Consider the following 24,645-nt stretch of genomic DNA (forward strand, 5'->3'; position numbering starts at 1 on the left):
ATTAAGCCCAAGTACTGGAAATCTGTAGGCACAGTAAGCTTTTATATAAGAAGACTTAAAATACAATACATTTATTAAACTGGGTACAGACTTCACAATATATACATCGTATGTTTTTGTGTATTGTGTGGTCCCATCTGCCCATCTGATGTGCTGCACATCAGGTGGGACGATGCGATGTATGATGCAGTGCAGTAACTTTACTCCTCCAATGATATATCATGCCATCGTACGGCGGATTGTGTAGTGTAAAAGTGTACGCGATATATCATTGCATCGTATTGGACCGTCTCAAGATTGCTGGATCGTTCAAGTGGGTACTCAGCTTAAACAGAAAGGACCCAACGTATGTAACAATAGAAACTGAGAATGTGCTAAGGTGTCTGGAAGCTAACTTGTTTCAAAATGTTTCTTTTTTTTCCAGATTGAACAGAGAATGATTCTGTCTCATGATCTAGCTAACGGCTGGGAAGAAGTTAAACAAATGAAGGCGGAGCTTCAGGCCTATTTCCAGGAGGCAGGCCAGCAGCTCCAGAACATGAAGAGGAAACGAGCGGAACTGGAGATCAAACTGGCACAGAACATGGTATCGCAGCTAAAGGTACTGACAGATTGAAATCTATTAACTTCTTTCATACATATGAATAAAATAACATTTGATTACTCTATTGCTTAAATATTGTACTATACAGTAGTTATATTTTAGGTAGGCTTCTGTAGACTATAACAGTATTCTATATAAGTACATTTTAACATACTGTATATACAAAAAGTTACATTAGATATTTATTTAGAATAACACAGATACGGGTGTTTTAGTATACATGTATGAACACTAGATCATAAGGTCATACTGGTAAACATTCTTCTACAGTACATTCAAGTATAAAGCAAGATCCCTATGAGGAAATCATGAGGTACAGGAAATAGACTCATATAGACGAGCCGATGCGGGAGAGATGTGTGCTGAGCGAACCGCTCAGCACACATCTCTCCCGCCGCTCAGCACAGCTCGATATGTGCTGAGCGCGCGGGGGGAGACGGGGGGGCCAATCTAGCACCAGCGATAGCGATGTGCGGGGCTGCGCATCGCTATCGCTGTAGGGGGTACACACGGAGCGATAATGCTCAAATTCTAAGCAATCTCGTCAGATTGCTTAGAATATCGCTCCGTGAGTACCCCCCTTTATTTTTGCAGTGCTACAATTTATCTTTTATAAATACCTGTAATATTCGGTATTGAAGTGTGCTTTACACATACTTACTGTGCAGTAGTTTTTTGGGAAACATATCAACAATATATATGTGTTTTAACACTTTTTGTATTGTATGTAGATTGGTCAGTGTCGGACCGGCCCACAGCAGAAACCCCCGCTGGGCCCCACTGCCTGTGGGTCCATCTCCTCCTCTAGGGATTATGTTCCAGACTCTATCATAGTGCACTTTAATTATAAATTATATATACATTATGTTACATTATACTGCACAGGACTATGGTGTATTTTCTACAGTGCATTACTGTTGTTAAGTTGTTACATGCACTCTGTAATGGTTAGCCCAACCTCTGTGGTGGTTGGCCACACCCCGCTGGAGCCTGGTCACACTCTTAAGCATGGGCCCCTACCACTGCATTTCCGGGGTGGGCCATTTTTGCCCCAGTCTGACACTGAGTCTGGGTGCATTGGATGGCATAGTGGCACAATGGCTAGCATTGTTGTCCGCATTCACCATTGTCACTAGTTCTATGCCAGTCATCTGTGTGGCGTTTGTATGTTGCCTAAGTGTTTGCATGTTTTTATTACCTCTGGTTGCCATCAACTGATGAGTATTCCATGCTAAATACTGCTCAGTGCTTATTACAGTATATTGGTGCTGTATAAAGAAATGCATTTTTTATGTATTTTGGACCACGGGTGCATTAATACTAGATGTGTGTGCATTGCATGTAAAGAGTTTCTAAAGATGATTTAACATTCAAAGGTAATCTATTCATGTTGTTACATGTAGTTTGTCTTAAACTCGTGTGTGATACATCTTCTATATATTGCTGTAACAAGTTACAAATAAAATATTGATGGTGTTTTCAATATAATATAAGTAATTGTTTTTAGAACTTTACATAATCTACTGTACATTTGTCTGCTTTCACATATTCCTCATGTAACAAAGCAAGTTTATCCATGGACTTGTTAGTAAACACAGCCCAATTGTGCTGAAAGTTCATACTGTTCTCCTCACTTACCTATACTGTACTTTCTCTGTGTGCTAGGAGTTTAGTCAGAAACTTCAGTCCAAGCAAGATAAGATTACCAGTTTTACAGAGAAAGTGAATAAGCTGACGAATGGGCAGGAGTCACCGGAACATGTAGAGATTGGACAGTTAAGCAACCGGTGGCTGGATTTTTGCTTCCAAATAAACAATATACTTCAGCAAAGAGAGGAAGATCTGCAGAGAACACGAGACTACCATGATCGCCTAAACATAGTTGATGTCTTTCTTGAAAAGCTTACTACAGAGTGGGATAATTTAGCCAGGTAATGACGGGAGACACTGCCAAAGGGGAACTTAAATTGTGCTGTTTATCCATTACACCAGGGGCTTCAATTTTTAAGACAGTGGGCCAAATAAAATAAAAATCAATGAAGATCGAGGGCCACTGAGCTATACTGCAATATTTAGGTTAATGTAAATTGTAAAGTATTTGTTTATAGCTCCTTGTGGAGTAAATGTTTTGGGATGGGAATATGTGCAGCAGCTCCTATCCTTTAGAAAATCTATCCCTCGCTTACCCTGACTGGATGATGTTATATACCAGTATATCCTGGGATGTGTTGCCGGCGTAGTGTGTCCTGTTAGTTGGCTCAGTGTTCGCTCCCTTTCACCAGTGGTCCTGCTCTGTCTCGCTGCGGGCCACGATTGTTAACATCACTCAGGCATCCACTCACTTCCTGGCAGCAGAAACTCTGGTTAACCCCTTCTGCGCCAGCATCCCTGCCACCAATCTCTCCCACCAAACCAGTTCAGCACCAGCGCCCCAGCCAACAACCTCTCCCCCCTAACCTGTGCCCCGTTCGGTGGGCTATGGGGAACAGCTCCACTGGTGCCCCGGTCGGTGGGCCAGAGGGAACAGGGTTGAAGACCCCTGTATTACACAAAGTACCATAAATATATTATTTTGGTATCAAAGCAGTTTACTTTATACAATAGAAACTATGAAACGTCAACCAATTAAATCTGCAGTGCATTGTACATACCCCCTTCCATACATAATAGTTTGTTCCAGTTGCTTTATAGCAAATTCTGTTATTATATTCCAAATTTTAGTGCTCTTAATTGTGTGAAAGCCCTACTAAATAACGCATAAAAACCAAGATAGCTCATGCGCAGACTGCCAGTAATCGCTCAACTGTAAAAATGTCAGGCTTGCGTACATCTCAGTCAGGCCCTATGAACAGTAACGCCTGATAAAATGAATGTTTTCTATACTAGCAGCCATGACACCAAATTGATGGTTCTACTGAAAGAATTCTAACAATATAGAGAATGAAATAACTATACCTTATTTGACATTTATTTCCATGTCTTTATTATTTGTCAGATCTGATACTGAGAGCACAGCGGCACATCTTGAAGCCTTGAAAACATTATCATATATTCTTCAGGAGAGAAGATTTGCTCTTGAGGACCTCAAGGAGCAAAAACAAAAAATAAGTGAACATCTGAATGTCGATGACAAAGAATTAGTTAAGGAGCAGACAAGTCATTTTGAACAACGCTGGGCACAGCTAGAAGACTTAGTGAAAAATAAGATCCTCTCCTGTGCCACCACTTTGGAAGAGTTAAGCTTAGTACATTCCCGGTTACAGGAGTTAACTGAATGGGCTGAAGATCAGCAGCCTACTATCTCAGAGGCTTTAAAACAAAGTCCTCCACCCGAACTTGCTCAGAACTTGCTTATGGACCACTTAGCAATTTGCGGTGAAGTAGAGACCAAACAAATAAGCCTTAAAAATGTGTTAAAAGATGCTGATAAGATCATGGGTAATCTAGGACTCAATGAAAGACAACAGCTTCAGAAAGCACTAGCAGATTCACAAAAACATATAGACTATCTCAGTGACTTGGTCAACCAGAGGAAGAGACACTTGAATAAGGCTTTGTCTGAAAGGGCACAGTTTTTAATGGCAGCTTATCAGGCTTTAAATCATATTCGATTGCATGAAAACAAGGTTATGTTTCATGAGTATATATGCTTACTTCCAGATGATGTAAGCAAGCAAATAAGAACTTGTAAAAATACCCAAGCTGGCTTGAAGGCTTACCAGAGTGACCTTAACAGTCTCTGGAACCAGGGCAGGGAACTAATGAAAGAGGCCACCGAGCAAGAAAAAAATGAAGTTTTAGTTAAATTACAGGAACTTCAAAATGTGTTTGACAGCACTTTGCAGAAATGCGGGCAGAGACTCATAGAACTTGAGAAAAGTTTTGTTTCAAGAAAATATTTTAAAGAGGATTTAGACAAGGCATGTTACTGGGTAAAGCAGGCAGATGTTCTGACATTTCCAGAAATTAATTTAATGAATGATGACTCTGAATTATATTCACAGCTATCCAAATACCAGCAAATACTAGAACAGGCACCTGAGTATGAAAACCTTTTGCTTTCACTGCAAAGAAATGGTCAGGAGATCCTTCCATCGCTGAACGAGGTTGATCGCACATATATAGATGAGAAACTGAATTCCTTGCCACAGCAATGTAATTATGTGGTCTCATTAGCCAAAGAAAAGCTTGGTAAAGTCCAGGAAGCAATCTACATCCGCAAGGAATATGTCTCATTGATTGATTTGACAAGCAAAGCTTTAAAAGAGCTTGAAGATAATTTTTTACTCATGAACAAAGTTCCATCCCATCTTTCATCTGAGGAGGCTTTGGCACTTCAGCAAGACTACTCATCTCTATTAAATGAAGTTGTAACCCTTAGCACCGCAGTTAACGAACTTAATAAGAAAAAAGAGATTTTTCGTAGCACGGGACAACCATGGCTTCCAGAAGAAATGCTACAACTTATGTGTCAGTATCATAATTTAAAAAGATCCATAGAACAGAAAGTTAGTCAATTGACAGATACTACAGATGCCTATCGGATATATGAAGATCTTTGTTCAAAGCTGAAAATAAAATTAGAGGCCCTAAGTAAGGAGTTGGAACTAGTAAACAGGGAAACACTTCCAGCTGAAGACAAACTAAAAAGCTATCGTACACTGGCGGCCAACCTTCAGGATGCTGGAACTCTTCTCAGACAAATTACTGAACATCTAGAAGACCTTTCTTCAGTTCTTGAGCCGTCAGTTTTTGAGGCTGCAGATGTCCAGGTTCAGCAGTGGCAAGAACAGTTAAAATCGTGGCATGCTGTAATGAGGGACAGGATGGGAGAATGTGAGAATAGATTAGTGCAGAGCATAGACTTTCACATTGAAGTCAGCCGTACTTTGGAATGGCTCAGGCAAATAAAGGTAGAACTGAATGAACCACTGGCATTGGATGGTAAACTTGAAAGCATCCAGGAGGAGATTAGAAAGTTACAGATTCAGCAAGAGGAAATTGTGTCCACTCTAAGGATAATGAATGCCCTAAGCAACCGGGAAAAGCAGAAGTACCTCAAGGCAAAAGAGTTTGTTCCAGCTGATCTGGAACAGAGCATGGTTGAACTATCTGAACTTGATCGAGAAGTCAGTGAAGCAATCAATGGGAGACAGGTCTGTACATATATATATATATTTTTTTTTTACTCTTTCTCTTGTAGCATTGGAGGTCACTGACCCATCTCTATTATAATTCATTCTGCTAGATGTTGGATACTAATTTTAATTGAATAACAGTGAGGTGTTTGTGAGGCATGCCTTTTATCCAATGTATTTTAATAATCCAAATATATGTACTAATATTTATTTCAGTTTTATGTATACACAAATGTGGACATATTTCACTTATAGGCAGTGTCACTGCTAAAGAAAAATACTAGTTGTTTAACTGAGGAAGTCAAGTTGACAGTGAGCCTGATTCAGAAGTGGACCTAGAAGTTGCCACAGCTGTGTCTGTTGGTGGTCTCCTGTCTGCAACTTTGGGTGAGATGTAATAGGGACCAAGATAGCCTGAGGTGCGGGATGCCAGCCGATCTTGGACGTTTATTTAAAGGGGCAATCACAAGGCAAAACCATGCATTACATCTCGCTCTATGGGCCTAATTCAGACCTGTTTGCTGCTGATCACAGCAGCTGATCAGGTGCATGCGCCGGCGCCGCAGTGCGCCGGCGCATGCCAGACAGCCTACGGCTGTCTCAGCCCTGCAATCACCTCTGCCCGAGTGACAAGGGGCAGGCTGGCGACGTTTGCCCACCATTTAAGGGAGCGCAGTCCGGGCAAAGCAGGCGTGCCCCGACCTTTGGGGGGGGCGGGCCACAGTGGCTGCGTGACGTCACACGCAGCCACTGCGACCCTCACAGCAATGAGTAGCTCCTGCCAGCGCTCAGGAGCTGCGCTGGCAGAAAGCTACTCCAAAAGTACAAAAGCATCACCGCTGTGCGATGCTTTTGTACTTGTGCTGGGGGGGTCGGGCCTGACATGCAGGGCGGACTAGCCCTGTGCTGGGCGTCCCCCTGCATGTCTGTATGACTGATCGTAGATGTGCTAAATTTAGCACATCTACGATCAGGTCTGAATTAGGCCCCTATATGTAAATGCAGCAACAGAGTTATTCTGTACATCTGAATGTGCAAGGAATGAGAACCCCACATACAAGCTGTGATACCAATCTGTAGGGTATCCGGTGTCTAGGTTGACCACACTTAAGTTGACATGCATTAGGTCGACCACTATTGGTCGACATGCATTAGGTTGACATGGTTTCTAGGTCGACATGCTTACTAGGTCGACATGTTCTTGGCACCTTCTAGTGCACCTTGCCCGAAGCTTGCAAGCCACGTGAGGGGACACAGTGCACTAATTGGGGTTCCTGGTCACTGTACAAAGAAATCGACACCAAATGAAAAAAAAAAAACCTCACGTTAACTTTTTATCATGTCGACCTTGTTCACGTCAACCTAATGCTTGTGTCGACCTATTTCAGGTGTCGACTTAGTTACTGTCAACCAATAGTGGTCAACCTAGAAACTGTCGACCAAAGTGTGGTCGGCCCTATGATCCACACCCATCTATAGATGGACCGTTGGTCGCACCATTAAAACTTGTACTAGCCCTATGTAAGGTGCATTTTCTCCATATAAGTATGGCCTCCCATGTGAGTGTTTGAGCTTCTGTTTATGCAACCACTTTTACCGAGATGCCTGCGACCCTCCATAACACGCCCATAAGTATCATCTCTATATGTGCGCTAAGCCCTTCCCTGAAATGCCCACTACATTTTCAATACGCTTGTATATGCATGTATTTATGATTGCTAATACGACTCTGTTCGGACACAACTTGGACGCATGAGCGTTGCATACTAGGTGCATGTGCAGTAGCAAAATAACTTTCTACATCAGCAGTGTGTGTGATTTAGAACCACCCCCAGTTGTATTTTTGTGTAGTGGGGGTTACTACGTGAGGAAAATGGGATCATATCGAATACACATGATCTCATTCACATACAGTATATAATACACATACAGTCACAGTCACTGGATTTTTGATCTGTGATCTATTATTACACGTCTATACATTTCAGTACAACTTTCTCAAAAATAGGGACTCACTTGTCCATGTCAGATCACTCCTCCATTCACACCATATTGTTAGTAGGCAAAGTGCTTTACTGCTGTAAAACACAAATACATGACACTCCCACAAACAAATGGGAACGTTTCAAGCTTTATTGATTATATTATCCTAAATAAGAAGCGGCTAACACTGCTCCTCACCTCTGTGGGGGGAATTGAAGTGTTTTGCGGATCGGCGCCATAGATGGCACATGACAGAGCAATTCAAGTGTTGCTCTGTTCAGCCACACACAGCCACCAGCACTGACATTACTGTTATGTTGTTCAGTCATTTTGATGGGCTGGTAACTAGTCTACATTGATACGTTTGCAGAACATCCCTTATTTGCATGGGTAATAGTCAGTACATCAGGCCAATCATATCCACCTACAGAAAGACAGTACAGAAATATATTTAATATACTCACATCTGTGCTGGACATTTTTGCCTATGGTTGGCTGTGATGCTGTTATATTTTATCAATCTCCATGATAAATACTTAATTTTATTGAGTCCAGTAGCAGAAGGAGATTCTGCTCCAATTTTCAAAAAGCACAGACCAAACAGATAAGTAACTTGTGGTTTTCATCCTCCTATGGATTCTTGCGTGAACTGAAGCATGTTCAAAATTAGTTTTTTTTTATTATGGGTCAACATTGTACTATTTACAGTGCAGAATGAATGATGCATTGCACCCATAAATGTTATGTTATTGTCACCAGTCTGGATTCCATGCCAGAAACTACAGCCTTTTTCTATGAAACATAAACCTAGCTCAGTGTGCTCCAAGAACATGTATAACACTATAAAACAAAATCTCTGTTTTTAGACCACTCTGGACAAGATGCACATCACAAGTCAACGTTACCACCAAGCATTAAAGTCTACTTCTCATTGGCTGGAAGATGCACAGCAGTTACTACAACAGACTGCCAATGGTGTAGATATTGAGATAGCAGAAAACTGTCTTAGAGACTATACTGAATTTTTTAGCACAGAAAACAAATTAAATGGACTTGTAGATGAAGTGCGTATTCTAGTAACTGATCTTGAAGGTTGTCTGCAAAAATCTGGACAGGATCAACTCAAACAAGCTGTATCCTCCTTAAAGAAGAAAGAGAAGGAGATAAAGGAAGAAGCTCAAGCTCATCTGGAACTGCTGAGAAAGTAAGTTTGAGAAACCTTTAAATATAGCTGGTTAGGGTATGGGATATTATTTTTCCATATGATTCCCATTTTTACTAGGGTTCACTATTCAGTACAGAGTGTATACAAGTGACCACCATAGACAATCTATCTAGCTACCATAAAATGCAAAAAGCATCCTAGTTACATCTGTACAATACAGAGAGCAATCTAATGGCTTCATACAAAACAGAGTGCAGCCTCAAGACCATAGATTGCAGAGTGCATTGTAGTGACATATATTCAACACAGAGGTCGTCCTGGTGATATTTCTGCAGCGGGGTACACTGTGTTCCACAGGGAATACATTGGGTGTAGAGATGGATCTTGATCTAGAGGCACGAACAGGCTAAAGCTTAGACTGTCCCAGGATTCATTGCAGGGACCTCCTCTATAACCCCACCTCCAGGCACTGTGAGCTCAGTTTTAGAGTTGGGATCCGGATTGAAAGTCGACAGTAACTAGGTCGACAATGTCTAGGTCGACCACTATTGGTCGACAGTAACTAGGTTGGTGCCTGTATGAAGCAGGTCACTTAACACAGGGGCTGCGCTAGGCAGCCCTGAATAAGATTTTTAGAAGACTTCAAGGGCTGCAGCACTTCATATGTGAGTGTGACATACTGTGCTGCGGCTCCATCACCACCCCAGCGGCGTTGCATACTCCCGCTGGCTCTGTTCCCGGGTACTTCCGGCGGAGACGCTCTGGTTCCTAGGCACACCACTGCAGACCCAGGGAGGAGGTAAGAGGGTCCCCCAGACGGAACCCGCCATTAAATCATGTTCCGGTCGCGGTTTAAGGAGACGAACCGCAACGCTGGCGTGGACACTGTGTCAGAGCAGGGACCCCACTATATCCACAAAGGCATGGGAGCACAGGTCGGATAGTAAACTATCCACTTTAATAAGGCTCCATAGTACCCGGTTGCAAGGACCAGCATAGGGGAAAAGGCGCTTGACCTGTAGCCCCTCCCCCAGCTCCGGGCGCCATCTACTGCTGGTGTTACCGCCCTGGAGCTGCCTGACACTCTCCCTCACTCCCTAACTGAGACGCTGGGCGCCATCTTCTCACAGTAGCTGCGACTGGTCTCCGGGACTGCAGGGCAAGGTCTCCTCTGTAAATCCGCCTGATTCATCAGCACTGTGATTTTACAGACACTTAAGTATTCTACATGTCATTTTAAGACAGCGTTAGTTAAGAACAAGTGTACCTCTACCAGAATATATTGTACGAGTATTCTGATATATACATCCGGTCTCGGACCGCGCATTGTTATATACATATATATATTTACTAGTCCAGTGCAGTTTTATTGTCTCACTAAAATAATTATCTGCATTGTCACTGTGACTGTGTGTGCCTGTATCTGCTGTGTGGATTTACCTTTCAGTGTATTCCAGCTATAGCTATCACTGTATTCTGTACTTTAAAGGATTAGGTGTGTCAGGGTCTCATATATAGTGTTGCACAGTATTTACCGTTAAGTGTATTCTACTGTGTATTCAGTCACATCATACCAGATTTATTCACTGGTGTTGTGTACTGTGTACGCAGTCACATAGTACCGGGTTTAGATGCTGGTGTTGTGTACTGTGTACGCTGTCGCATACTAGGGGATTTATTTGCAGGTATTGTACTCTGTCTGGCTGTATCGTACTCATATGCTCTACGGTTACAATCACTAAAATGTCTAACACAAAGTGCGGGAAATCCACAGACACTCCTGTGTCATGCAGCGCATGTGCCAGTGATTTGTCTGAGGGGGAAGCTTTAATTGATGGTCTGTGTAATATGTGCCATATGTCTCCCAGTCAGTCTGCAGCTCCTGTAAGCAATCAGGAGCCACCTTGGGTGGCGTTCTCAACTATGCTCAATATGCTTGTGACACGCCTTACGCCCCCTATGGGACTTCCTGTGCCATTGCAGCCATATATTGACCCTATGGTGGGTGGATAATTTGTCTACCCAGTTGCAGCAATTGAATCAATATTTGGTTGGACAGAAACATACCCCACGTCCCCCTGGGGTCAAGGGGTTATCTAAGCGGAGCGCTTCCTCCTCACAATCCACTAATATATCAGATGATACTTCTGATGAGGAACTCAGGTTGATGCCCCTGACCTAGTGGAGGCTATTAAGCTGATTCTACAAACCGATGATGTTATAGATCTCACTGCTGCATCCAAGAAACCTGATTAGCTACCTTATGACGTTTAAACTTAAGTAGTCTTACCACATTCTGACCACTTAGTAGACATACGTCAGGAACCCTGGTCTTTTCCAGGAAAGAAATTCTCCCTGTCTAAAAAGATGCTAGCTCGATATCCTCTCCCTGCTGAGTTGTGTAACAAGTGGAAAAATTCACAGCCAGTGGATTCCCATGTCACCCGTCTTGTGGTGTCATCTACTGTACTCTGCCTGTCACCACTGTCACCTCACTGAAGGAACCAACAGATAAGCGTGTGGAGAGAGTCTATTTACTACCTTACAGGTGCTGTACATAGAACTACTATAGCGGCCTCCTGGGCCACAAAAGGAATTGAAGCATGGGTTTGGGCAATAGAGGATGAGCTGCCTCAGAATATAACTGACACTGCCAGACAATATCTGTCTTATATTACCACTGCGTCCTCTGAGGCAGGTGTAATGGCGACCAAGGCGTCGACTACGTCCATCCTGGCTCGCCGAATTCTGTGGTTGAGGTCATGGAAGGTGGACCTGGACTCCAGAAACACCTTGGGGGTACTTCCTTTTAAGGGAGACATCCTATTTGGGGAATATCTGAATAAGATTGTGACTGAAAGCACAAAAAAATTGGTACAAAGTACCTCCTGGCGCCAATTTGAATGCTCAGTAATTTAAATAACAATCTGTCTGCAGCTCTCCTAAATTGAAGGGACCACCCCGCCCTTAAGATTGTGACTGACTTAGCAGCTGCTAAGACTGCATTTCTCCTGAATACTAATCCTTCTGCACAGAAGGCAAAGAGTACCACTTTTTGTTCCTTTCAACCTCTGGGGAAAGCGAAGGGTCAGACATACCAGAGACAAGCTCGTGCTCCCAAAACCACTAAGCCCAAAACATTCCTGGTACCAGCTTGCCGGGGAAGCTTGCTGGAACTTGTAGTTCTACGACAAAAAAACAATATTCTTTGGAACCAGAACCGGACGCAGAGCCCGGTGCTGGTTGGCTAAATACGGGGAACCCCTGTCCAATTTTCCCCCAGTATTTAAACAACCAGGGGCGGCTCAAAGAGCCCGAGGCTGGTTATGCTTAGGAGGGGGGGACCCCACGCAATTTTTTTTTAACACTTTTAACTGTTTTAACACTTTCTATACTGTACACAATGAAGCCCTGCACGGATCTCACTGATCCGGCCGGGCTTCATTGTGTTATGTCCGGCACTGTTTCACTCATCACTCGTAAAACACTGCCCAACAATACCAATAGCATTGACATCGGAACATACGAAAAACGAAAACTCGGCAGCTTAGTAAATTCCAGTTAATGATTACAAAAAGTTGCAGAAAAATACGTCCAAATAAAATTCGAGATCAAACTCCCACCACATCGGCTGAAACACGAATCTTAGTAAATATACCTCCGTGTTTTACAATATGAGTGTCCGAGTCCCCTAACAGCATAAACAAACACCAATGGGAAGGAATTGCTGCTTGCATTACTTTCACACATGACCTTGTGTAACTTCCATGCAGCGATGTGGGTGGGCAAGCAGGCAAGGCCCCTGATATTCACTTTATTATTGTTTTTTTTTTCTTTGTAATCCATTGTAATACATTCAATGGAAGGGTGCATACAGGTTTCACATAAATCAGGGTAAATCTGCAGGAGCGACTCATTCCGCTATATAAAATACACAGCGATAATGAGCACCTATAGACATACCAGTAAATATAAATTAGTGTATGCAACTAACTGTTCGAGCAACACAGTACTGTAGATCGTCGGCGTTAGAGAATCTGTGTTGTACTTTAAGGGATCACTGCTACTGTACCACTTACACACCTATCAACACGACTGCAGTTCTCTATGTGATTTTCATGTACAGTATACTGTAGTATTGTGTTGCACATTTGTTGTAACCTGACCTCCCTCCCTGTCTATTGTATGAACTGTGTAGGCTGGCAGGGGAGAAGGGGGATAGGGGTAGGAGGGTGGCGTTGGGAAGGGGGATGGGGGTAGGGGGAGGCTGTGGAAAATACTGTGTTTTGATAAATGAGCATCCGAGTCCCCTAACAGCATAAAGGGGAGGGGGAAGGGTGAGGAGGGAGGTGGGGATTAACCAGCAGAGGTCAGAGACGCTGTCGAAAATATTAATTGTCTGTCGGGACCCAAAAAAAGAAACCAATAAATCAATAAATAAAAGTAGTGTGGACAGACACAAACAAACGTGTTAAAGCAATGGTCCATTAACATTCGGTTTATGTGATCTATTAAATTAAATTCAATAAAAATGGGCATAAAGCTTAATATCTCCGGTTCTGAGGGTCCAGTCGGCTCATAATCAGGTTGGTATGGAAGGGGAGACAATTAGCTACCGGAGGATACCAACCCCAAGCTTTTGTGACCCCCACAAGGCTCATGGTAAGCGTCGGTACCCATGGTGGGTCTGAATTAACAGGCCCATTATAGTCTATGGGAAAATGGGTCCACATTGCGTACTGATATCTCTGGTTTTGGTTGTCCCAGAGACTCGGGACATGTACCATACAAAAGAGGAGACTCTTGGCTTTTGGAGCAGATCAACCACTAGTTTATTTGACACTGCAAAGGGAAATGGCGAGCAACCGTGTGTCAGGTCCCCTCCAATTGTCTGCCCAGCTTGCACGGTATGCGGGGTTTCTCTCTATATAGAAAATACTGTACAGAAATGCTAAACACGGTAATTTGGCATCCAGGAACTTAGGGAGGAACTTTTATCTCTCCCCATTATACTTATAAAGATAACACTTGCCGCTGTACATTACAAGCTGTTCGTGCTATTTAGTACTCAAATAGAAAATACTGTACAGAGATACTAAGGATGGTGATTTGGCATCCAGGAACTTAGAGAGGAGCTTTTATCTCTCCCCATTATACTTAGAAAGATAAAAACTGCTGCTGTACGTTAGACGCTGTTCATGCTATTCAGTACTCAAATACAATATCCAAACACTGCCGGGAAAGCATAGAACTTGTAAAAAAAAGGACCTTTCAAATAGACCTGCTTTTTGCTGGCATGTTCAGATAGTCATGCACGGATCAGTGAGATCCGTGCATGCTTCTCTGTGGAAAAGGGTCAGAAATAGTTAAAAATGTCAACAAATTTTTTTGTGTGGGGTCCCCCCTTCTAAGCATAACCAGCCTCGGGCTCTTTGAGCCGGTCCTGGTAGTTTAAATACCGGGGGGGGGGGATTGACTGGGGTCCCCCTGTATTTAGACAACTAGCACCGGGCTCTTGGGCCGGCCCTGGTTCCAAAAATACGGGGGACAAAAGACGTGGGGGTCCACCATATCTTTAAAACCAGCATCGGGCTCCACTAGCCAGAGAGATAATGCCACAGCCGGGGGACACTTTTATACAGGTCCCTGCGGCCATAGCATTACCCCCCCAACTAGTCACCCCTGGCTGGGGTACCCTGGGAGGAGTGGGGACCCCTTAAATCAAGGGGTCCACCCCCTCCAGGCACCCAAGGACCGGAGGTGAAGCCCGAGGCTGCCCCCCCTCCATCCCGGGGCGGTGGATGGGGGCTGATAGCCTTTTTGTGTGTAAAAAAAGACTATTGTCTTTTGTTTTACAACTACAAGTCCCAGCAAGCCTCCCCCGCAAGCTGGTACTTGGAGAACCACAAGTACCAGCATGTGGGGAAATAACGGGCCCACTGGTACCTGTAGTTCTACAACAAAAGAAACACCCATATAACAACAAAACACACACACCTTGAAAGTATAATTTTATTCTAACACACTTACACACTCATACATACTTACCTACATCCCATGCCGTGAATCACATCCACTTGTCCAGTAGAATCCACGGGGTACATGTAAGGAATAAAATTATACTTACGGACCATCCAGTGAAGCTTGGTCCTCTTCGGTCCTGTAGTAATCCAAAGGGTAGATTAAAAAAAGAAACAAAATCCCGCTCCACGCAACTAAAGGGGTTCCATGTGGACACATGAAACCCCTTTTCCCGAATGCCGGGACCCCCCCGTGACTCCTGACACTGGAGATCCCAGCAGCCAATCAGAAAGCGCACGTCATAGCGCTCTCCTGCTTGGCTGTGTGCTACTAGCCTGTCAATCAGTAGTAGCGCAGCGGCTAGAATGGAGGATCGCGCTCCTCCATTCTAGCCTATGATGGGAACTTTGCGGTCTGCAGCTAACTGCAAGGTTAATTGGGGTCACTCTCTTGTGGGTGACCCCAATTAACTTCGCAGTTAGCCGTTCCCATCATGGGCTAGAATGGAGGAGCATGATCCTCCATTCTAGTCACTGCGCTACTCCTGATTGACATGCTAGGAGTGCACAGCCAAGCAGGAGAGCACCATGGCGTGGTGCTCCCTGATTGACTGGCAGGATCTCCAGTGACAGCAGTCACGGGGGGTCCCGGCATTCGGGAAAAGGGGTTTCATGTGTCCACATGGAACCCCTTTAGTTGCGTGGAACGGGATTTCATTTAGTTTTTTTTTAATCTACCCTTTGGATTACTACAGGACCGAAGAGGACCGAGCTTCACCGGATGGTCCATAAGTATAATTTTATTCCTTACAGGTACCCCGTGGATTCTACTGGACAAGTGGATGTGATTCTCGGCGTGAGATGTAGGTAAGTATGTATGAGTGTGTTTGAATAAAATTATACTTTCAAGGTGTGTGTGTTTTGTTTTTATTTGGGTATTTTTTTGTGGTAGAACTACAGGTACCAGTGGGCCTGTTATTTCCGCGCATGCTGGTACTTGTGGTTCTGCAAGTACCAGCTTGCGGGGGAGGCTTGCTGGGACTTGTAGTTATACGACAAAAAACAATATTCTTTATTTTAAACAAACAAAGGCTATCAGCCCCCCATCCACCACCCAGGGATGGGGGGGGGACGACAGCCTCGGGCTTCCCCCCTGGTCCTTGGGTGCCTGGAGGGGGGACCCCTTGATTTATGGGGTCCCCACTCCTCCCAGGGTACCCCGGCCAGGGGTGACTAGTTGTGGGACGTAATGCCACAGCCGCAGGGACCTATATAAAAGTGTCCCCCGGCTGTGGCATTATTTCTCTGGCTACTGGAGCCTGGTGCTGGTTTTAAAAATACGGGGGACCCCTACGTCCTTTGTCCCCCATATTTTTGGAACCAGGGCTGGCCCAAGAGCCCGGTTCTGGTTGTCTAAATACGGGGGATCCCAGTCAATTTTTCTCCGGTATTTAAACTACCAGGACTGGCTCAAAGAGCCCGAGGCTGGTTATGCTTAGGAGGGGGGACCCCACACAAATTTTTGTTGACATTTTTAACTATTTCTGACCCTTTTCCACAGAGAAGCATGCACGGATCTCACTGATCCGTGCATGACTATCTGAACACGCCAGCAAAAAGCAGGTCTATTTGAAAGCTCCTTTTTTAAAAAAATTCTATGCTTTCCCGGCAGTGTTTGGCTATTGTCGGCAGTGATTGAGAATACAAATTCTTAGTAAATTACCAAGTTGTATAAAGTACAACACAGATTCTCTAACGCCGACGATCTACAGTACTGTGTTGCTCAAACAGTTTCGTCAGAATACACTAATTTATATTTACTGGTATGTCTAAGGGGGCTCATTACCGCTGTGTATTTTATGTAGTGGAATGAGTCGCTCCTGCAGATTTACCTTGATTTATGTGAAACCTGTATGCACCCTTCCCTGGAATGTATTACAATGGATTACAAAGAAAATAATAATAATAAAGTGAATGTCAGGGAAAAAAAAAATATAGGCCCTCATTCCGAGTTGTTCGCTCGTTCTTTTTCATCGCATCGCAGTGAAAATCCGCTTAGTACGCATGCGCAATGTTCGCACTGCGACTGCGCCAAGTAACTTTACTATGAAGAAAGTATTTTTACTCACGGCTTTTTCTTCGCTCCGGCGATCGTAATGTGATTGACAGGAAATGGGTGTTACTGGGCGGAAACACGGCGTTTCAGGGGCGTGTGGCTGAAAACGCTACCGTTTCCGGAAAAAACGCAGGAGTGGCCGGGGAAACGGTGGGAGTGCCTGGGCGAACGCTGGGTGTGTTTGTGACGTCAACCAGGAACGACAAGCACTGAACTGATCGCACAGGCAGAGTAAGTCTGGAGCTACTCTGAAACTGCTAAGTAGTTAGTAATCGCAATATTGCGAATACATCGGTCGCAATTTTAAGAAGCTAAGATTCACTCCCAGTAGGCGGCGGCTTAGCGTGTGTAACTCTGCTAAATTCGCCTTGCGACCGATCAACTCGGAATGAGGGCCATAGATTGGCACTTTGGCAATCGAACCTGGGACTCTCAGCATGGGAGGCGGGAGCCTTCACGATTGCCCACGTCACTGCATGGAAGATACACAAGTTCATGTGTAAAAGTAATGCAAGCAGCGATTACTTCCCATTGGTGTTCGTTTATGCCGTTTGGGGACTCGGACGCTCATATCCAAAGCACAGTATTTAGTGCACTGTACATAGTTTAAAGTCAATAAGCTACATTATTCCTTTCACACATTAGTTGCGTCTGCATACACAAGTGTTTTAACACGTTTGTTTGCATCTGTATAAACTATTTTTTTTTACTCTCTCCATCTGACCATTGGTCACCATCTGTGTGTACACTATGCTGTATATGTACTGTATAGTAACATTACAGTCGTTACTGACCATTTGCCAGAGCTTGTACTGTAGATCAATCCGCCGCTATTCAAACTAAAGTACTGGATTAGTGGAGCATTAGCCACCCAGTGGTGGAGATGTGTATTGCATGCTCGTGCCTCAATGCGCCTGTCCGTGATTAAACTCAGCAACCTAAGCTATCTCCTAGGCATGACTAAACCTCCGTCTAGGCGCAGAAACAGTCAAGATAACGGAGGACCCATCTGTACTTCTAGTAGCTCCAGCGTGGCCAAGACTGCATTGGTTCTCAGACCTACAGGGTCTGTCAATAGAGCGTCCTCTTCTTCTACCTAAATGCCCAGACCTCCTCGTTCAGGGCCCTTGGGCATTTAGGACCTGGCCAGACAGGCTTTGACAGCGTGGCTCTTGAAGCTTCACTCCCGAGGGTCAAAGGATTCTCCAAGGCGGTTTTTCAAACTATGCTAAAGACCCACAAACCGGCTTCTGCATGGATTTATTATAGGGTCTGGAATTCTTACTTCACCTGGTGTGCTGCTAAGAATTACAATGCTTCCAAGTTTAGTACTTACAGACTTCTGGATTTTTTGCAATAAGGCCTGGATTTAGGACTTCGTCTGGCCTCCCTCAAAGTACACATATCTGCCTTGTCGTGTGTTTTCAGAGAAAAATTGCGTCTATACCTGACGTTCATACCTTCACTCAGGGCATACTGCAGATTCAGGCTCCCTATGTCCCTCCTGTGGCTCCATGGGATTTGTCTGTTGTCTTGAATGCCCTGTAAGAGTCTCCATTTAAACCTCTTGAGTCGGTGGACCTTAAATGGCTCACAGCCAAGGTCCTGTTTCTGCTGGCTATTGCCTCTGCTAGAAGGGTGTCGGGCTTAGGCGCTTTGTCCTGTCGTCCCCCCTTTTGGATATTTAATTGTGATCGAGCAGTTCTTAGAACTCGCCCTGGTTATTTACTTAAGGTGGAGTCGTCTTTTCACCTTAATCAAGATATTGTGGTTCCAGCCTTCATCTCTTCTGAATTGTCCTCCAAAGAGCGGTCTTTGGATGTGGTATGGGCTCTCCGTATGTATGTGGAGAGGACTGCCTCTATCAGGAGGTCAGATACCCTCTTTGTACTGTTTGGTTTCCACAAACTTGGTTGGCCTGCGAATAAGCAAACCTTGGCCAGATGGATTAGAATGGTTATTGCACAAGCTTATGCGCAGGCTGGACTCCCAGCACCTGCAGAACAATTGTGCAAGGCGGCTACGTGGTCCTCCGTGAACATGTTCATCAGGTTCTATGCCTTTGATACTTCCGCCTCCCAGGATGCTTCCTTTTGACACCGGGTTCTCATACCCGCTAAGGGCATACCCTACCTTGAGGAACTGCTTTAGGACATCCCCGATGTGTTCCCTGTGGAACACAGTGTTCTCCGCTGCAGAAAAGGAGATTTATGGTAAACTTACCATGGTTAAATCTCTTTCTGCGAGGTACATTGGGTTCCACAGGGCGCCCACCCGAAGCGCTTAGCTTCTTTGGGTTTGTATGGCATTAGCTGCTAGTCCCTTCTGCTGTCGTGAGAATGTGTATCTATGTGACTAACATCTGCCTTCTCTTTTACCTGCTTCTGCATTGGACTGGTTAACAAAACTGAGCTCACAGTGCCTGGAGGTGGGGTTATAGAGGAGGCTCCTGCAATGCATCCTGGGACAGTCTAAAGCTTTAGCCTGTTGGTGCCTCTGGATCAAGATATATCTCCACCCGATGTATTCCCTGTGGAACCCAGTGTACCTCCAGAAAGAGATTTAACCGTGGTAAGTCTACCATAAATCTGCTTATATTGAATACAGAAAACATTCTAGTAACTTCTAAACAATATATAGAGCAGCATAGTGATATATATTCACTGCAGAGAACACCATAGTAACCCCCATAAAATACAGAGAACATCCTAGTGACCACTATACAATACAGAGAACAGGACAGTGATCACCATACTACACAGACAGCATCCTAGTGTTTGCTGCACAGCAAAGATAACTAATTAGTTAACTCCATATATTCAAGACAGAATCCCTTATTTCAGTACTATCAAGAGAGCATCCCAGTGATCTCCAAACAATATAGAGCGCATCCCAGCTTCTGTCATAAAATAGAGAGTACAGTATCATAGTTACTGCCATAAAGTAATGAAAGAACCCCAATGACCTTCATACAATGCAGAGCGCATCCTAGCAACCACTATAAAATACAGATAGCATCCCAGTTATTGAGAAATAACACAAAGAGTATCTTAGCATCAGATAATCAATAGACAACAATCTAGTGAATAATTAATATTGCTGAGTAGCCTAGTCACAGCCATTAAATACAGAGACCATCCTAGTGACCACAGCTCAATACAGAAAGCACCCTAGTTTCTGCAATACAATGCATGTTAGTGTGGAACACATACAGTATATACCTGAGAGCGATTTACTTATCCACACTGCTACTTACATATCTGCATCCAGTTTATTTTTTCTCTGCTTCCACGACATGTAACAGTAAAAGACCCTACTATACATATAATGGAAGGCGCTCATCAAGACCCAGCCATGCAATGAGAACCAAGGTCCAGGGATGGACTGACCTCCTCCACTGTCTTCCTCCTCCTTAAACCTCCTCCTCCTATGGGGTATATGCAATTCACGGCGAATCGCGGCAATTTTTCGCCGTTTTTTAATTCGACTAAATTCGCCAGGTGAATTCCGGCAGGTGGCTGCCGGAATTCACCATATTCAATGAAAAAAAACGGGAAAAACCCGAAAAAAAAATGGCGTGGGGTCCCCCCTCCAAAGCATAACCAGCCTCGGGCTCTTCGAGCTGGTCCTTGTTCTAAAAATGCAGGGGAAAAATTGGGCAGGGATCCCCCGTATTTTTAAAACCAGCACCGGGCTCTGCGCCTGGTGCTGGTGCCAAAAATACGGGGGACAAAAAGAGTAGGGGTCCCCCGTATTTTTCACACCAGCATCGGGCTCCACTAGCTGGACAGATAATGCCACAGCCGGGGGTCACTTTTATGCCGTGCCCTGCGGCCGTGGCATTAACTACCCAACTAGTCACCCCTGGCCGGGGTACCCAGGGGGAGTGGGGACCCCTTCAATCAAGGGCCCCCCCCCCCCCCAGCCACCCAAGGGCCAGGGGTGAAGCCCGAGGCTGTCCCCCCCCCATCCAATGGGCTGCGGTTGGGGGGGCTGATAGGCTTTTGTGATCATGAAAAGAATATTGTTTTTTCCAGCAGTACTACAAGTCCCAGCAAGCCTCCCCCGCAAGCTGGTACTTGGAGAACCACAAGTACCAGCATGCGGGAGAAAAACGGGCCCGCTGGTACCTGTAGTACTACTGTAAAAAACAATATTCTTTTCATGATCACAAAAGGCTATCAGCCCCCCCATCCGCAGCCCATTGGATGGGGGGGACAGCCTCGGGCTTCACCCCTGGCCCTTGGGTGGCTGGGGGGGGGACCCCTTGATTGAAGGGGTCCCCACTCCCCCAGGGTACCCCGGCCAGGGGTGACTAGTTGGATATTTAATGCCACGGCCGCAGGGCACGGCATAAAAGTGACCCCGGCTGTGGCATTATCTGTCCAGCTAGTGGAGCCCGATGCTGGTGTTAAAAATACGGGGGACCCCTACGCTTTTTGTCCCCCGTATTTTTGGCACCAGCACCAGGCGCAGAGCCCGGTGCTGGTTTTAAAAATACGGGGGATCCCCTGTCAATTTTTTCCCCGCATTTTTAGAACCAGGACCAGCTCGAAGAGCCCGAGGCTGGTTATGCTTTGGAGGGGGGACCCCACGCCATTTTTTTTTAGGATTTTACCGTTCCAGCAATAAAAAAATAAAATAAAAAAAATAATATTTTAAAAAATATATAAATAATATTTGTGCCTCCAAAAAAAAAAAAAAAAGTACCTAATCCCTTCTAATATAAATAGATCTGCTATTCCCCCCCCAAAAAACACAAAAAAAAACGTTTACATTTTTTTTATTTGTTTTCACCCTCCAAAGTGTGGCGGATTGAAAATGACGAATTTGCTGTCTAAAAGCACTGCTGTCGAATTTCCAAACTTGAATTGAATATGCTTTGGTCGAATTGCAGCACTTATATCATTGCAGAAAAGTCGAATTTGCAAAAATTCGAATTTCAAAAAGTCGAATTTTGAAAGTCCGTTTTTTGGTCGGAAAGCACTGAATTGCATAGGCGTTTTTTTTTTTTTGGTCGAAAATGACCCGAAATTCGACAATTTCGGGAATTCGACCGCAATTGCATATACCCCTAAATCTTCCTCCATAGCGTCTATATCTTTTCTTCAGCTTCACTTGTGATGATTAACAATTCCATAGCCTAAAAATTTGTATCTGCTCAGGGAAGTGTGTACAAACATGAATTAGGCCCTATGTGACTAACAGACTAAGAGAATTCTTGGGGTGATGAAAACAAGCTCCACCAGCAGCATAATGGAATTTCCCCTATATTACTGTTAATAATGTGCACCAAACTCAACCTGCTTTTGTCATTTGTAGATGTACAGTTCAGTGGCATTTATACCAAGAGGAAAAACACCAGGTTGTCATTTGTTTGAATGATGCCGAAAAAAAATTATCCAAGTTTTCAGTGGCTAAAGAAGTTTCATGTCACAAAGCTGAAGAAAAGCTGATTGCTCACAAGGTGAATACCAAAATTGCTGTTACAGTAGTTGACATTATGGGGGAAATTCAAATGTTTAAAAAAATCAGTTGGGTGTCTGTTTTTTCCTGTATATTAGATAGGAAAATACAGACTCCCAAGTGACTTTCAAACATTTGAATTACCCCCTATATGTCATAACAATATTTTTTGCTGCTTGTGTATAAAGTACCAGCCAGTCAGCTCCTAACTGCCATGTTACAGACTACTGTGTTTGAAATTACAGTTAGGAGCTGATTGGTTGGCAGTTTATCCCTCTCCACTTTATCACTGTCCAAGATTTAGTATATTTGCCCTTTTTGCTTAATGTCAGTGATTTGTTCATTCTAGACGGATGAGACAGATTCTGCTGGTTTTCTGGAAGTTGAGAAACAAATGTAGCCCTGCCTCAGTTGCTTTATGCTGGACCTCAACCCTCCCCAAAAAACAAATAAAAAAAAAATAGGACAAATTTGCGCAGGCTGCTCCACATTTGTGAGTTCTACTGGCAATTCCCTAATCTGTCTGTCAACAGGCTTCTAAATTGCTGGCCTGTGCTGTTTTTTGCATGATGAAATGTATGTATGTTAATTACATAATTAGACAATTACACATATGCTTTAAAGATACACTTGTGGTAGTATATGGGTCAGAGGTGTGGGTCATTAGGTCAACATGAGTTAGGTCGACATACATTGGGTCGACCACGTTTGGTTGACATGCATTAGGTCGACATGGAAAAATGTCGACATGAGTTTTTTTTTACTTTTTGTGTCGTTTTCTTCGAAAAGTGACGGGGAACCCCATATAGTGCACTGTGACCCCGCGCATGGCTCGCTTCGCTCACCTTGCTTCGGGCACAGTGCCTCGCTCCACTACCGCAGTGCTCGGCACAGGTTACTATTCCCAGTTGTAGTCCACGTAGATCGTTAAGTATGAAAAAGGTCAAAAAATTATTATTATTTTTAAAAAACTCATGTCAACCTTTTTCCATGTTGACCTAGTACATGTCAACCTAGTGATCATGACGACCTAATGCATGTTGACCAAACGTGGTCGACTCAATTTATATCGAACTAACTCAAGTCGACCTAATGACCGCCATCCATGGGTCGGACAGGTGGTGGTACAACCTGGATTGTGTTACTTGCCTAAGAATAGCCTTTACACAACAAATACCCAAAGAAGGAAGCTTTATAAAAATAATAATGCAGGAATAGTATCTTCTTTAAATCCCTCTATCACTCTTGTAAATTGGATGAAACTGTCCCATAGAAGACAACATCTTTGTTTTCCAGACTTTGTTATCCTTGGTAAATTCCTTTCATGAGAAAATCACAGCACTAGAAGAAAAAGCATCAACAATGGAGAAACTGGGAAATAATGCCAGCAAAGCCACCATAAGCAAGTCAATGACAACTGTGTGGCAAAGATGGACCAGGCTACGCAACACTGCACGCGAACAGGAGAAAATACTGGAGGAAGCTGTGCAGGAGTGGAGGGAACTGAGTGATAAGGTACTACCTGTAAATGTTTATACAGATATAATAAGTGCTGCATGCATTTATGGTACACAAATACAATTCCCATACTGAATGGGGTTCAGTATGAAATACCGGTGGTCAGGATGCCTGCGGTCACATGACTGACAGAGGCATCTTGACACTGAAGATCCCCACAGCAGAGGTGGTAAGTATTTTTAGACCTCCCACCTCCGCTTCTCTACCCTAACCCTGCTGTAGTGGCTCTTAGGGCCACTCCTCCGGGGGGTAGCAACTAGGGCTAACCACCTTCTCTAGTGCGTAACATGTGCAGAGAGAGTTAGATTTGGGTGGGTTATATTGTTTCTGTGCAGGGTAAATACTGGCTGCTTTATTTTTACACTGCAATTTAGATTTCAGTTTTAACACACCCCACCCAAATCTAACTCTCTCTGCACATGTTATATCTGCCCCACCTGCAGTGCACATGGGGGGTCATTTCGAGTTGCTAAACTTATCACAGCTACGATCGTAAACTCAGACATGCAGGGGACGCCCAGCACAGGTCTAGTCCGCCCCGCATGTCTGTGCCGCCCCCCCCGCACAAATACAAAAGCATCGCACAGCGGTGATGCCTTTGTATTTGAGGAGTAACTCCCGGCCAACGCAGCTCC

The 24,645-nt window shown here is 44.2% G+C and overlaps 1 protein-coding gene across 15 annotated transcripts in view; it reads left to right on the forward strand.

Annotated features, from left to right (window-relative positions):
* The window catches only part of SYNE1 (spectrin repeat containing nuclear envelope protein 1), a 965,679-nt gene that overhangs the window by 628,075 nt on the left and 312,959 nt on the right, over positions 1-24,645 (forward strand). For all 15 annotated transcript variants that reach the window (XM_063917854.1, XM_063917860.1, XM_063917859.1 and 12 more), the window contains 6 exons: positions 425-601; positions 2,270-2,535; positions 3,600-5,760; positions 8,592-8,929; positions 22,349-22,493; positions 23,789-24,007. In XM_063917854.1, coding sequence (XP_063773924.1) covers positions 425-601; positions 2,270-2,535; positions 3,600-5,760; positions 8,592-8,929; positions 22,349-22,493; positions 23,789-24,007 — 3,306 coding nt within the window. The remainder of the gene's footprint in view (positions 1-424; positions 602-2,269; positions 2,536-3,599; positions 5,761-8,591; positions 8,930-22,348; positions 22,494-23,788; positions 24,008-24,645) is intronic.

Source organism: Pseudophryne corroboree, chromosome 4, assembly GCF_028390025.1.
Source record: "Pseudophryne corroboree isolate aPseCor3 chromosome 4, aPseCor3.hap2, whole genome shotgun sequence".
In the NCBI taxonomy this organism is placed as follows: Eukaryota; Metazoa; Chordata; class Amphibia; order Anura; family Myobatrachidae; genus Pseudophryne; species Pseudophryne corroboree.